General features: G+C 39.6%; 1 protein-coding gene across 5 annotated transcripts in view; it reads right to left on the minus strand.

The window, feature by feature from the left end:
* Positions 1 to 12,441, minus strand: part of LOC115585913 (protein sidekick-1) — a 251,660-nt gene that overhangs the window by 57,558 nt on the left and 181,661 nt on the right. For all 5 annotated transcript variants that reach the window (XM_030424570.1, XM_030424559.1, XM_030424595.1 and 2 more), the window contains 3 exons: positions 11,898 to 12,038; positions 8,464 to 8,645; positions 3,057 to 3,172 (listed from right to left, as the gene is read on the minus strand). In XM_030424570.1, the coding sequence (XP_030280430.1) occupies positions 3,057 to 3,172; positions 8,464 to 8,645; positions 11,898 to 12,038 (439 nt within the window). The remainder of the gene's footprint in view (positions 1 to 3,056; positions 3,173 to 8,463; positions 8,646 to 11,897; positions 12,039 to 12,441) is intronic.

The following is a 12,441-nucleotide window of genomic DNA, read 5'->3' on the forward strand; positions in this document are numbered from 1 at the left end:
AGCTGAGACTCTGAATGTTTCATTAAGTGTAATCTAGTGGAAACGCAGTGACCGTGCCACGCCTTCTTGACACTTCACAGGTCAGAGAGGTTCAGCCATTCACTGCTGTTGCTACTGAGCCAATGCTAGTGAGTTGTTCAAGAGTGGTAATTTCAATGGGGTATAAGCTCCACATCTCCTTCATGTCACCTTGTGCGTCTCTCCAGGCTCTCTTCTTTAATGTGCTTTTACATACAGGGTTTCTTTTAACTATCTGGATTAAGAGCTGAAATATAACACTGATGTATTCTATCTAATATTTTGTTGAGAGAAAATCTACAACTGTAGATCAGTAAGTAAGATTTAGATAAAATGTCAGTTCAACATTGAATAATTAATTTGTCAGAATTTGCAAACCAAAACTGCCTTTAGGGATTTGCATAAATATTTTCAGCTAACAATCCCGCAATGCACTTTGTAGACAAAAATGACCGTTGTGAGATTAAACACATTTAAGAGATGATGTAAAATGGTGATTAAAAAGTGTCAATTATGTAGGGAGTGTTGAATATTTACTGTTTATTCAGTCAACACGCATCATTCTAGCTAACATTCCTGGCATTTTTGTTGTATGGGGACTGTAGTAGAAACGGCTGCCGATGCTTACAGCTACACATGTTGCTTTGAATATATCTGTGGTTAGAAAAACATGCTTATGTTGTCAAAGACAGCAAAAAAGAAATGTTCAGGAATGTTAATTCTCTTCAGCATACGCACAGTTTCACATTACCTCTGAATCTGCAAAAGGAACCTGAGCTAAGACACAGGGATCTCTTATTAGGGAAAAGACTAGTTGAGTGGCTGCTTTTCTCTCTGCCTAAAGGGTGCTGCAGTGCACCCAGTCTGTCATGGTAAAATAAGGTTTTCTATTGTAATTTATTATCAGCACAGCACAGTTTGGGTGCAGTAAAAGAGTGCTGATCTGGCACCCTCAAGCATCTGATGCTGGTCCACTTTTAAAAGGGTGCTGAGATGATTGGGTCTGCTGTTGCTGTAGTAACATGAGCATTCTCAACCAGATAGCAATAATAACCCAGAGTGTGCTGAGGAACACATTGGCGTGCAGTTCTGACCCCCCAGGTAGACCAGCCAACAGAAAAGGAACATAACAACACTATGCTACACAGTGGAAAAAAAAACACAGTTTGATCTTTCTGCACCAAAATGTGCCACGTTAGGTCCTGGGCACAATACTTCATAAAGCGTTATTTATACTGGGATAGTGTGTAAAGGCATTACTTGTTAGTGTGTATCTGCAGACACAACCTTTGGGGAGAGTTGTGTAGAATCAGACAATAATAGTGCAAGAATGCAACTCTGCTCTGTCCGTCTGTCGGCATGTCATTAAGAGCTGCGTCCGTTTGACCGAGGGTGAAAAGTGGCACCTCTGCTGTATTCACACAAAATCTGGAGGGCTGTGCGGAGGTGTGGGTGTTCGTATTTGTGTTTTAGAACGCAACTGGCACAAAACATTCAGAAAACGTTATGTGTCACTGATTCACTACTTTGTTTTTGCTCACACCATTCCCTCCGTTAATTTACTATCTGGCACATTTGACCACTGCTATTCCCTCTCCCTCGGTCCTGCCTGTTGAGCTGATGAGGAGGGACCAATTTTGAGTGCTGTGTTTACTAACAGCAGCCTACAAATCCTGCAAATGATGTCATTATCAGGTTATTTAAGTAGCAGTGGTTAAAGGGAAGGCAGCATGTGTTTTCACATTATCACAATAAATAAATATTTTATGCGACCCAGACTGTGCTCATATTACCCAAAAGAAAAACTGAAGTAACTCTTGAGACACTTTCAAGGACATATAAATCGGAGACAAGAAACCCGTCAGAAGCGACTCTTTGGTTCTCCCTCCGGCAATCAGTTTTCATTATTAAGGGTATTGTATACAGTCAGTGATCTGTGGGGGGGTGAGATGAGATGAGGCTTTGCTTCATATCCTCTTTTAATTAATATCATTATCTACTGTCCTCCAAGTAGCACAACACTCCCAAAGACGCACACCCACATGTGCAGAGCAGCGCTGTGAGGCTCCATTGATTTGGAGTGGTAAAGCCTGGTATACAGAGGCAGCATCAGAGAATCACCATCAAACAGATGGAAAGCCATACAGTATTTATCAACCAACAAAGACACCAACGTTCACTCTCTCTCCCTCACACACACATGGACCCGGTGACGCACAGCAAGAATGTGATGTGTTTTCTTTGTCATGTTAATCAGCTCCTCAGGGGTTGGTTGCCACAACGAAGTGAGGAATAAATCACATACCAGAACTAGTACCTATAGATCACTCACACTATTCAATCCCTCGCTCTCAGTCTGCTCTTTATTATTCAGTTTCTTTATTATTATGTCTTGTTTCCCTTCAGTCCCTCGCTCCCTATTTTCTCTACACCATCTCCTCTTTCCCCATTTAATCTGCTCTTCTTTCTTTTTCTCAGTCTTTTTCATTCCTACACAGAGCTGATCCCTCTCTTGGCTTGGCTAAGAGTATGTGTAAACAAGAGCAAAGCAGTGCATCATGAGACACAACCTTTGAGGTTGAAAGTCCTTTGAGGGGTTAACAGGTTTTTCGATTTCAGCATTTATTCTCGCTCCCACGCAGGCAGAGATTTATTTTACAAGCATCTATTTTCTATTCAGAACAATTTAATTGATGAATACAACGTTAAGAAAATCAGCATTATATGATTTTTAACAGACTTTTTTCATTTGAATGCTCAGAAATATTCTTCGCCTGGAGGTCTAGGACTGGTTGGTAATATCACCTCTAATTTGATGTCTGGAGGTGGTTTATAAAAATGTTAATGATGAAAGATTGAGTGAACAGACATTTTGAGTATCCTAAAAGTAACATTATTAAATTACAAAAAAACTGTACTTTATGAACTAAGAATTGAAAGAATGAAATTCATAAAGTAGACAACGACCATCTATTTCATTGAACTCATTACTTCGTGTTGCACGTACTGTTGTAACAGACACACATCTGGAGCCTTACCTTGTATCCCTGGTTGATGCCATTAATAAACTGCTGAGGTGGAGGATTCCAGGTGAAGCGGATGGTAGTCGAGTTGATAGCTAAAACTTCCACTTCCTGGGGAGGGGCTGTGGGAACTAAGCACAAAGATACATATATGATTTAGCTGTGATTTATTCACTAAGACAAAGAGGAGGAGTGTTTAGATACACTGGAGCAGCGGAGATAAAGACTCTTCGGTGTTGCGCTTTTGCGCTTTCAACATGCCGTGGTTTTAAAGATCTCATAAAGAATAATATTTCAGTATTTAATGTGGAGATTCAGTTCATTTTTTAAATTAAAAATATCTGCTAAGCCTGCAAAAGTTAAATGGCAAAACTCGAGTGTTTTTCTCTGCAGCAAAACGACCTCATTTCTCAACATTATTCATCTCATCTATTGTATTTTGCATTCACGTGTTCTGCAAAGTATCAGCTTAGGGATGACTAAGTGAGATTAGGGCACTGCCCCTTCAGTGACTGGTTCTGAAAAATGACAGCTCATAAAGGCTGCTAAAAATGATGAATGAAATCCATCAAGTCTTTCAGTGGGTGACCTCAGAGGACCAGACAGAGGCCTCAAAAAGTTAGATGACTCATGGACCTTCAGTCCTGTAGCCACATATCACATCATCATTTACTAACCATGCAGCCTTAACAACCTTTATCACTCATGTGACATAACTGCAGAGTACGTTGTGATTTATTGATAAAACAACATACAATGTGTTAATTACAAGGACCTCAGCACTTTCATACCTACAATAGACACTAAAGTTAGCACCCACAATTCAGCTCAAAATAAAAGCAGCACAGGTGAAGATATCCTGCTTTTAATTCTCTTGTCTCACATATCAGAAAGTCTACATTATGTAAAATCCATTATATATATATATATATATATATAATGGATTTTACATTAATGCCCACATTGTCTGGACCCAATTATATATATATATATATATATGTATAAAAAAATGGATTTTACATTAATGCCCACATTGTCTGGACCCAATTCCTCCATGTTATAATGTACACTTTCTGATTCAGAAGTCCAAAATAACTGGGACATCACCATGACATCATCAGTGTTACATTTTCAAATCTTTGGAAATCGCCCTCCAGAGCAACAGAATAAACCATACTGCAGATTAGTGAAGTGCACCTTTAACTTACACATATATCTGTTCTATCTGAGGAAGAAAAACTTACTTTCTGTTATAATTTATAATCATTCTGCACCAGCATCACTAGTATTTACTGCTTATGCCCCTTGTCCAGCTCGGCTCAACTCTACTTTTAGTATCTCTAAGTTGTGGAAAGTATCTGCCTGGTTCTATTTTGGCACCACCTCAGTCGAGGTTTATAACGAATCGAGCGGATACTGAACTCTTGAGTGAGAACACTGCATCAACTTATTGGTCGGAGAGAATTACCACTGGAATCATCACTTATGCAAGACCAACCACAAATTGCGACGGCTATTTTTTATATTTTTTATTTGACCAACACTTTTAACACTAATTTCCTGATGAAATGATCTCAATAGGTAAGGATATCCTCCATTGTTGCAATGTCTTTATGTTGCGTTACAAATAATTTCATGGCAGTTTCACACAGCATCGCTAGGGTGACACAGCCAAGAATCCCACCTATAGTGAGAGGTTTAAATCTGCAGTGCAAAACAAGTACCTGGTAGCGAAAGGGAATACAGTCGTGTGGTGGAAACATGGCTTTATATGTACAGGAGGAAAGAAAACCATGAACACACTCTTAGTTCTGACAAGTAATAAACTGAGAGAGTCCTAGTAATAAAATAGGACTCTCTGTTTCCTCTGTGTTAAAATTTGAATGTCATTTCAAATATTCAACAATAAAAAGTTAATTAATAAGAATTTGCAGTCAAACTTAAGCAGGACAGTTATAATTTATACAGTAAATAGCAATAAGTCTGTTTGAAGTGTATATAAACTTTGCCAAGGCATTCATCATCCACCAGAGACAGAGCGATGACAGAGTGCTGAGAGAAATAAGATGGCAGCTGTCGAACAAAAGAAGTTGGGGAACATATCATGTAAATTACAGCAGTTTTTCTTATGAAATGTAGGTTATTTGTTCAATGTGAAAAAAAAAAAAAAAAAACGGGGGCTGAACGTGAAGTGTTTGGTTTGCACAAGCTTGACACAGATTTATTTCATCCTCTCTGAGATCAGTCCCGTGTTTCTTGGGTTTGTTTTTCTTCTTCCTTCATGTCAGTGTATGAAGGCCTCTACATGTGAATCTTTATGTGTTATGGAGTCTCATAATGGGTCCATAATAACATTAAAGCCAAGAAGAGCAGAGTGTGACTGCAAAATGTGTGTGTGCAAGTGTGTGTGTGTACATGTATTTATGTGCGTGTTTGTGGGCACATGTTATGGTGATTACACTGTAAGGGGTTTATGCTGATGCGCAGAAATCCACAGCGATACTGCACTGTTGCATGATGGGAATGCCCTTTACGTCTTACATTTGAGCCAAAAAGGCCAGGCAGATGACATACATATGCACCACGAGTGGAAAAGTGCAGAGACCAGAACAAACACTAGTGAAAAATGGAGGGGAAGAGATTGTGAAAGAAGGAAAGCCAGAGGATGAGGAGACAGAGAGGGAAACGGAAGATTAATTGATGGTAAAGATGCTCTCTCCCCCCCTGCCATGCTGACTGTACTCCTGGGGACTGGCTTCTAACCCCTTGCAGCTCACAGCTTCAGATAAAACACTAAACTCTGTCCTCTGGGGGAATCTTAGTATGCACGTCTGTGTGAAAGCGCAAGAGAAGAGCAATGATATCAAAGTCTAGCACCGAGTTCAACCACATCCTCTCAGAGATAGTGTGTGTGAGAGAGAGAGAGAGAGAGAGAAAACGTCCAATCCATCGCAGCCACTCCCATTAAACCACATTAGAATAATTAATGAGCCTAACTCCCTCTCCTGAGTCTATAAACCTGTCCAGAACTCTTGTAATAATGACTGTGAGCTTTATGTGCACATGCGTGTGTGTGTGTAGCTCAGCCCATCTTTAATAATGATAATATATTGTTGGAATAAAAGTCAGGAAGAGAAGAGCACGTGTTTAAAGAAGATTTACCCCCACAACTGCTTCCCCTCGTCTTCCTTTACAGTCTCCACTGACATACTTCCTGTTTTCACTGCCCCTGCATGGATTTACGTTTGACAGACTTTGAAAGTTTGTTCCTCAGCACAGCCATGTTTATTACAATCAACACACTATTACTTTTCATATTATATATTTATAGAAGAGGCAGAGCCACTCTTTCATTCCTCAAGCTCAGAGCTGGCAACCTGGGAGATGAAATCCCTCCAGCGTGTCCTGGGTTGCCCCAGGGTCTCCTCCCGGTTGGTTGAAGCTGGTATGCCTTTGGGGCGATGCCTCAGGGGCAACTTTAATACAAGTCTGAACAACATCAACTGGCTCGTCTCAAAGCCGAGCTCCTCTACCTATAACTTGAAGCCAACCAGCCTGCAGAGGCTCCTCACTGCTGCTTCCTGTACCTGTGATCTCAGCCGTTTGATCGTTAACCAAAATATAGAAATAGCTGAAAATCTACTCACTATTACACTGTGCTACCCATTACAGAATTGTGTCTGTGTACTGCACTGGAGTATAGGAGATATGTTCATCTAAAAATAAAAATTCACTCGTTATGCCAATGGAAAGTGGAGTGAAGTTTCGTAGTTCACAAAACATTTCTGGAGCCTGACAGTAAAACAGTGTGAGAATTGGAAACCTCACGTCAGTTTTGAAAAATAAGTTCAGGTGGGAAACTTATGATCATAGATCAGTCTTTATTCGTAGGGACTGATGGCTCAATCACTGGCTTTTCCTACTCACACTGTCAGTGTCCTTGAGTAAGATAACAAGCTCAGAATTGTTCAAGATAAATGTGTACATCTCGAGTATGAATTCATATTCCTATTCACAGCGAAGGTCTAAGATCATTTGAGGATCGCCAGAACACTTTTCAATTACAGACAACATCCTTCACTTCAGAATCTTTCACTTCAGCAATAAGAAATTCAGAAATAACAAATAATGTTCTCTCTATTTATCCACTCATTGATTGTTCACCACAAGATCTAAATGTGAGGGTCTGGCATCTAACTTGTACATGAAGTAAGAAGAAGAAACCAATGCATGAACCCAAGGTCTGGTCTGATGAGAAGTTTTGAGTCTGTCTGTTAAAGAACTGCCAACAATCTTTTACTTGTTGAGAATATGGGGGAATTATTGCTGTCTCCTCTTGAAATTTTAATCATCATCCATCAACTGTAAACCAGGAATTACTTGGACATTATTGAAATAGACATCTTAGACAGACATTATTATTCATTAATATTCTACACAACAGTCACCAGAAGCTCATTTTCAGTTGCCTTCCGTGTAGAACTGTTTTAATACAAAGAACAATTAATTGTCGTGCAATGGTGGCACAGAATAAATTACCAAGTTTTCTGATTCAAGAAAGTATTAACATGTTTTACCAAAAAGCTAGGATTGCATTTGTCTGGATAAGGAATAGTGCAGAACAATATAAAAGATATTCTTTCCTGTTCTCGAAGAAATGATGAGGATGTAGAGAGCCATCCATCCCACTCTGATTTACGACCTCGTGGGTGAGTTGCCAAGCGCTTTTTTACTCACTTATTTAAGAGATTAAAGAATTAAATGGAGAATATTTCTGCACATTTTCTGAAAGCTTATTCATATCTGGACCAACGGAGCAGTATCTCCAGTAGTCGTCAGAAGGCAGTGGAGCCAAGCATGAGACGACGGAGAAGTTTTAAAAAAGGTGGAGTTTTAATCATCTGTAGGGTGTTACTCGCCTCTACGGAACAGCTGGGTGGAGACTGGACGGCGGTGAAGGAATAGTGGAAACCGATCTGACACTGAGCGGCACCTTCTCGTGGTTGCATTAATATCCATGCCAACATAAAGAGTGAATGGAGGTATGTGGGCAGTGACAGTCATATCGAAGAAAGCGTTATTTGTCCGTGAAAGGAGCCTTTAGTGGTTTGTGTTATGCATTGAGTCTGCATGCGTATTAATTTTCTTTTAATGCAGTGTTGTTAATGATATTAATGGGAGCCCAAGGAGGAGTAATCACTGTCTTAAGTCCAGGATTTAAGGAAAGAAGGAAAAGCTTAATTTGGGCAGTTAAGTAATGTACAATAAAAGATGGTACAAGTATGTCCATGAAGGAATATTTCAGTAATATGTCTCTATGCACGGACTGATGATTGACATAATATCGCTAAAGTTTTGGGTACATATGCTTTGCCCTCTAAGAAGGAGAAATACAGCTTCGTTTGTGTGCATCTTTTCTCACCTCCCTGCAGAGTGTACTCTGTGACAGGGCTGCTGTAGACGCCAAGGCCGGCTCCAGTGTAGGCAGCCACCTGGATCTGGTATTGGGTCCAGATGATCAGATCTTTTAGCAGACAGTAGTTGGTCTCGGGGCTGCTGATGTTCTTCTCCTGGTAGTCCCCTGGCAGTCCTGCCAGACGGTACCTACACACACACACAAACAAACACACACAAGTGAGGAAAGTTGGCAAGTGATTTAACACGAGTCAAAATCAATTATGAAATGTGCTACCCTCACGAGTTGGCACCAGAAATACAAGTTGGTTAAACTTTTTATTTTTACTTTATTTTGTACTCCTTTAAAATTACACATTGGTTTCATCTGCATGGATATATTCATCAGGCACAACTCTGAAAGGTTTTTATGTTATGTTGAATACTGTACCTATAAATATTTTATCGGTTTACTTTTATTTGGTGAATTGTTGTCCTGTTTTGCTGTAATGCATGGTATAATGCCCCACACATTTCAGCTGCATTCAAAATATAATCTAGTGAAGAATGTGATTAGGGTTTCAAATGGCTCTTATAAGCAATATTTTTTTAGACTGTGTGCTCAAATGGGCTCTTTGGCTTTTCTGAGTGCTTTCCTACTTTTAGACTAATCAACAAGTTCAGTTTACCCTTCAAGGTAATTAGTTGCTCAGAACATCAGCACTCTCAACCTGTATTTCAAGTGTCCTTGTGCAAGGAAACAAACCCACAATTTATCCGAGTACGTGCTAGTGTAACAAGCATCTGCTGAGTTGTTCAAAAACTTTCTTTTCAGTAAACTCTGTGTACACAAACAATGTTCTCAATGCTTGTGTTCATGTGTAGAGACTCTGGTGATAATATGAGCAAAGTTTCATGTTGTGTCGAGCCTTCTTAGTGTTTTAAAAATAGCGATTTTGATGCTATCGTAAAAGTGCCCGTAGCACTGCCATTTAAATGAGTTTGACCCGAAAACAAAAATAAGGTAAATCTTTAAATTGCTTCTTTCGTCGTAATTATGCTTTTACACGAAGGTTTGACTCGGGTACATTCATAAAAAAAACCTAGGTTGCATTTTGGTGAGAGTTTCGCTTTAAGCATTGGCAAAAAATGTAAGTCGCCTTGGACACGAGCATGTGTTGAATCAATGTAAGACGACCAAATGTACCCCAACCGAGAATACATTCACGCAGCTTAATAATATAAAAAAAACACAACAGTGCATATTATGTACATGCCGATATACAAGTTTCAGAATATAGAAATGTTTCAATTTCACACTGTGGTATTTATGTTGGCAGAGAAACTCTGCCTCAGTATTTTCCAGCGGTAAGAAGCCGTCAGAAACCCTGAAGAATAAAAGCCTTCAAATGCCTGGTAGACGACTCTGAATAGTGCCCCTTCAAGGCCTTTGCTTTAGTACATGTGATATAAATGTCCACTTAAAAGGATATATGACCCGACTAGACAGGGAGGTGTAATACCACTTAGGTATTGTACATATCTGATGGAGCCAAATGGAGTAATAATCCTCATGTCAGCGTTTTAATATGGTGCCTATTCAGTGTAGCAGGATATTCCGACATTTCACCGGCTGAGTCAGCGCTCTATCACACACGCATACTGTATACACGCACACAGGAGCACGCTCATACACACAAACACAGATGCGCAAAGTGAGGTGGTGCCGGAGGCTGACAGGGGATCTCCGTAGTGGAGAGGAGATAACCCCTTTCTCCACCTGACACACTGACACTAACGCTGGGGGTGGAGGGGAGAGCAACAGAGGAAAAGTGGGAGAAGATATGGGAGGGAGAGAGAGAGAGGATCTGCCAGCTGATATAAAGAGGAGAAAGGAGAATCCAAAGGGGAGGGCAGGAGGAGGTGGAGGCTGAAATGATATGGTGTGGATGTGTGAGCGTGCGTTTCTATTTTCAGCTGATTTCAGGAGTGGAGACAGATAACACAATGAACGAGTATAAAGAGCTGATAACTTCTACTGCAATTATATGCAAATTCGTGTAAGGCAGCTGATGACAGTTTGATTACACCCAGTGTGTCACACTTAAGGTAGACATCAAAGTGAAGGACACACGACTAAGGGCAGCACGAGTACTGTGAAGTGCCCTTGTGAATGTGTCTGCGCTCACATATCTGATAAAAAGGGAGGCGCAAATATGGAAAAAGGCAATTTTTTTTTTACAATTTCAATTGTCTATACTGGTTCTAGAAATAAATTACTGAGTAATCAGAAATATCTATATGGTAGTTGAGTCTGTATACATATATATATATACATATATATACATATATATATATATATATATATATTTATATATATATTTATTTATATACATACATACATATATATATATATATACACATATACATACATATATATATATATATATATATATATATACACACACACACACACACATATACATATACACATATTCTGTGGCATAAAAAGTAACAGTAACAGTAAAAATAAAAAAATAAATTATTTTGACAATTTGAGAAGGGCCAGGCATAACGTAGCAACATTTACATACATATGACATTAACAAATTGTGCTACTGAGTGTTTCCAATTCATTTATATGTACATGAAGGGGCTGGAACTTTATAAACTGACAATACATTAACCTGATACCTGAAACTATAATTAGATGAGTTTCTGTTTTCATTATTGACTCAACATCAGGGTCAGGAGGCAGTAAGAAGTCTGTTTAAGGCCTCTCAACCAGTGAGAGACTGATAAAACTCTACAGTATCTGTTTGAATAGGCCAGTACGTCATCAGAGGGCTACTGTAACTGACAAAGCGCATGTTCGGTCTCAGAGAGTCTCAGATAAACATGTCTCAGATAAGGTATAGTGTCAGTGAAGCCAGAGGGTGTGTCAGAGTTTGTGGAAGGGAAAACACAGATAATTGTTTCCACTTAAGTATATCTGCGTTTCCCCAGACTTGGGAGAACAATTTTCACAACCAGCAGCCATGTAGATTATAGATATCTGGGTTAATTCTTTGTCTTTATGGTCATTTCATTATTAACACATTCATGTGACAGCTCTGAAGCATGCACATTCTGATAGCCCTGCCCGAAGATGTATATAACTTGATATGCATTATAGGGTTGATGTTAAACAACCATTCTTATACAAGAAGACCAGGCAAACAAATTAGAGGAAAAAACAAGCCATAATAAAAGAATGGTTGTTAAGTTTCAGTTTATGCTTAGTTTTATTTTTAATTTCAGTAATGATTTGCGGATCATCAAAATTTCCCATTTCCCCCCCCAAAAAACAAAAAAAAAACATTATGAAAAATGAGGTGGCACCCACCAGTCAATCAGAGTCAAGACTTTTACATGAGCCAAATATGAATGTGTGTATGTTTCTATGTGTGTGTTTGTGTATACCTGAGTACATATCCTCGGAGTACTCCGTTGAGCTGAGGTTCTGGCGGCGGCTGCCACTGGACCATGATGGACTGGTTTGTTCGCCCGCTGGCTACGATGTTCTTCGGGGGTGCGCTGGGCGCCTCCTCCCTCAGCATCAATCTAACACACACACACACACACACACACACACACACACGAAGGAAAGAGAGAGAACAAGAGAGACAAATGATTTCGATTTAGTTGATTAGGCGTTCTGTAATGAGAATATCCGTGCCGCTAAAGAAGTGCAGCCACAGCATTTGTCCTTTCATCTCTTGTCCAACATTACAGTTTGCACAGTAAGTGGGCTGAAAAGGATTTTAATCGTCGTTCTCTTTCCCAGGAATCTTCATCTTCTCTTCTGTGGTGGTCAGACGGTCTACAAACAAATTATCATGGTTGTCACAGGAGATACACGGGACAGAGCTGCAACTTATTACAGAGAATCATCTGCCAGCTTAAGCAGCTCTGATGAATTCTTATTGAATTCTGGAGCTCATCTCTCCCATCCCCCGTTCTCCTG

This window comes from Sparus aurata, chromosome 1 (assembly GCF_900880675.1).
Source record: "Sparus aurata chromosome 1, fSpaAur1.1, whole genome shotgun sequence".
Lineage (NCBI taxonomy): Eukaryota > Metazoa > Chordata > Actinopteri > Spariformes > Sparidae > Sparus > Sparus aurata.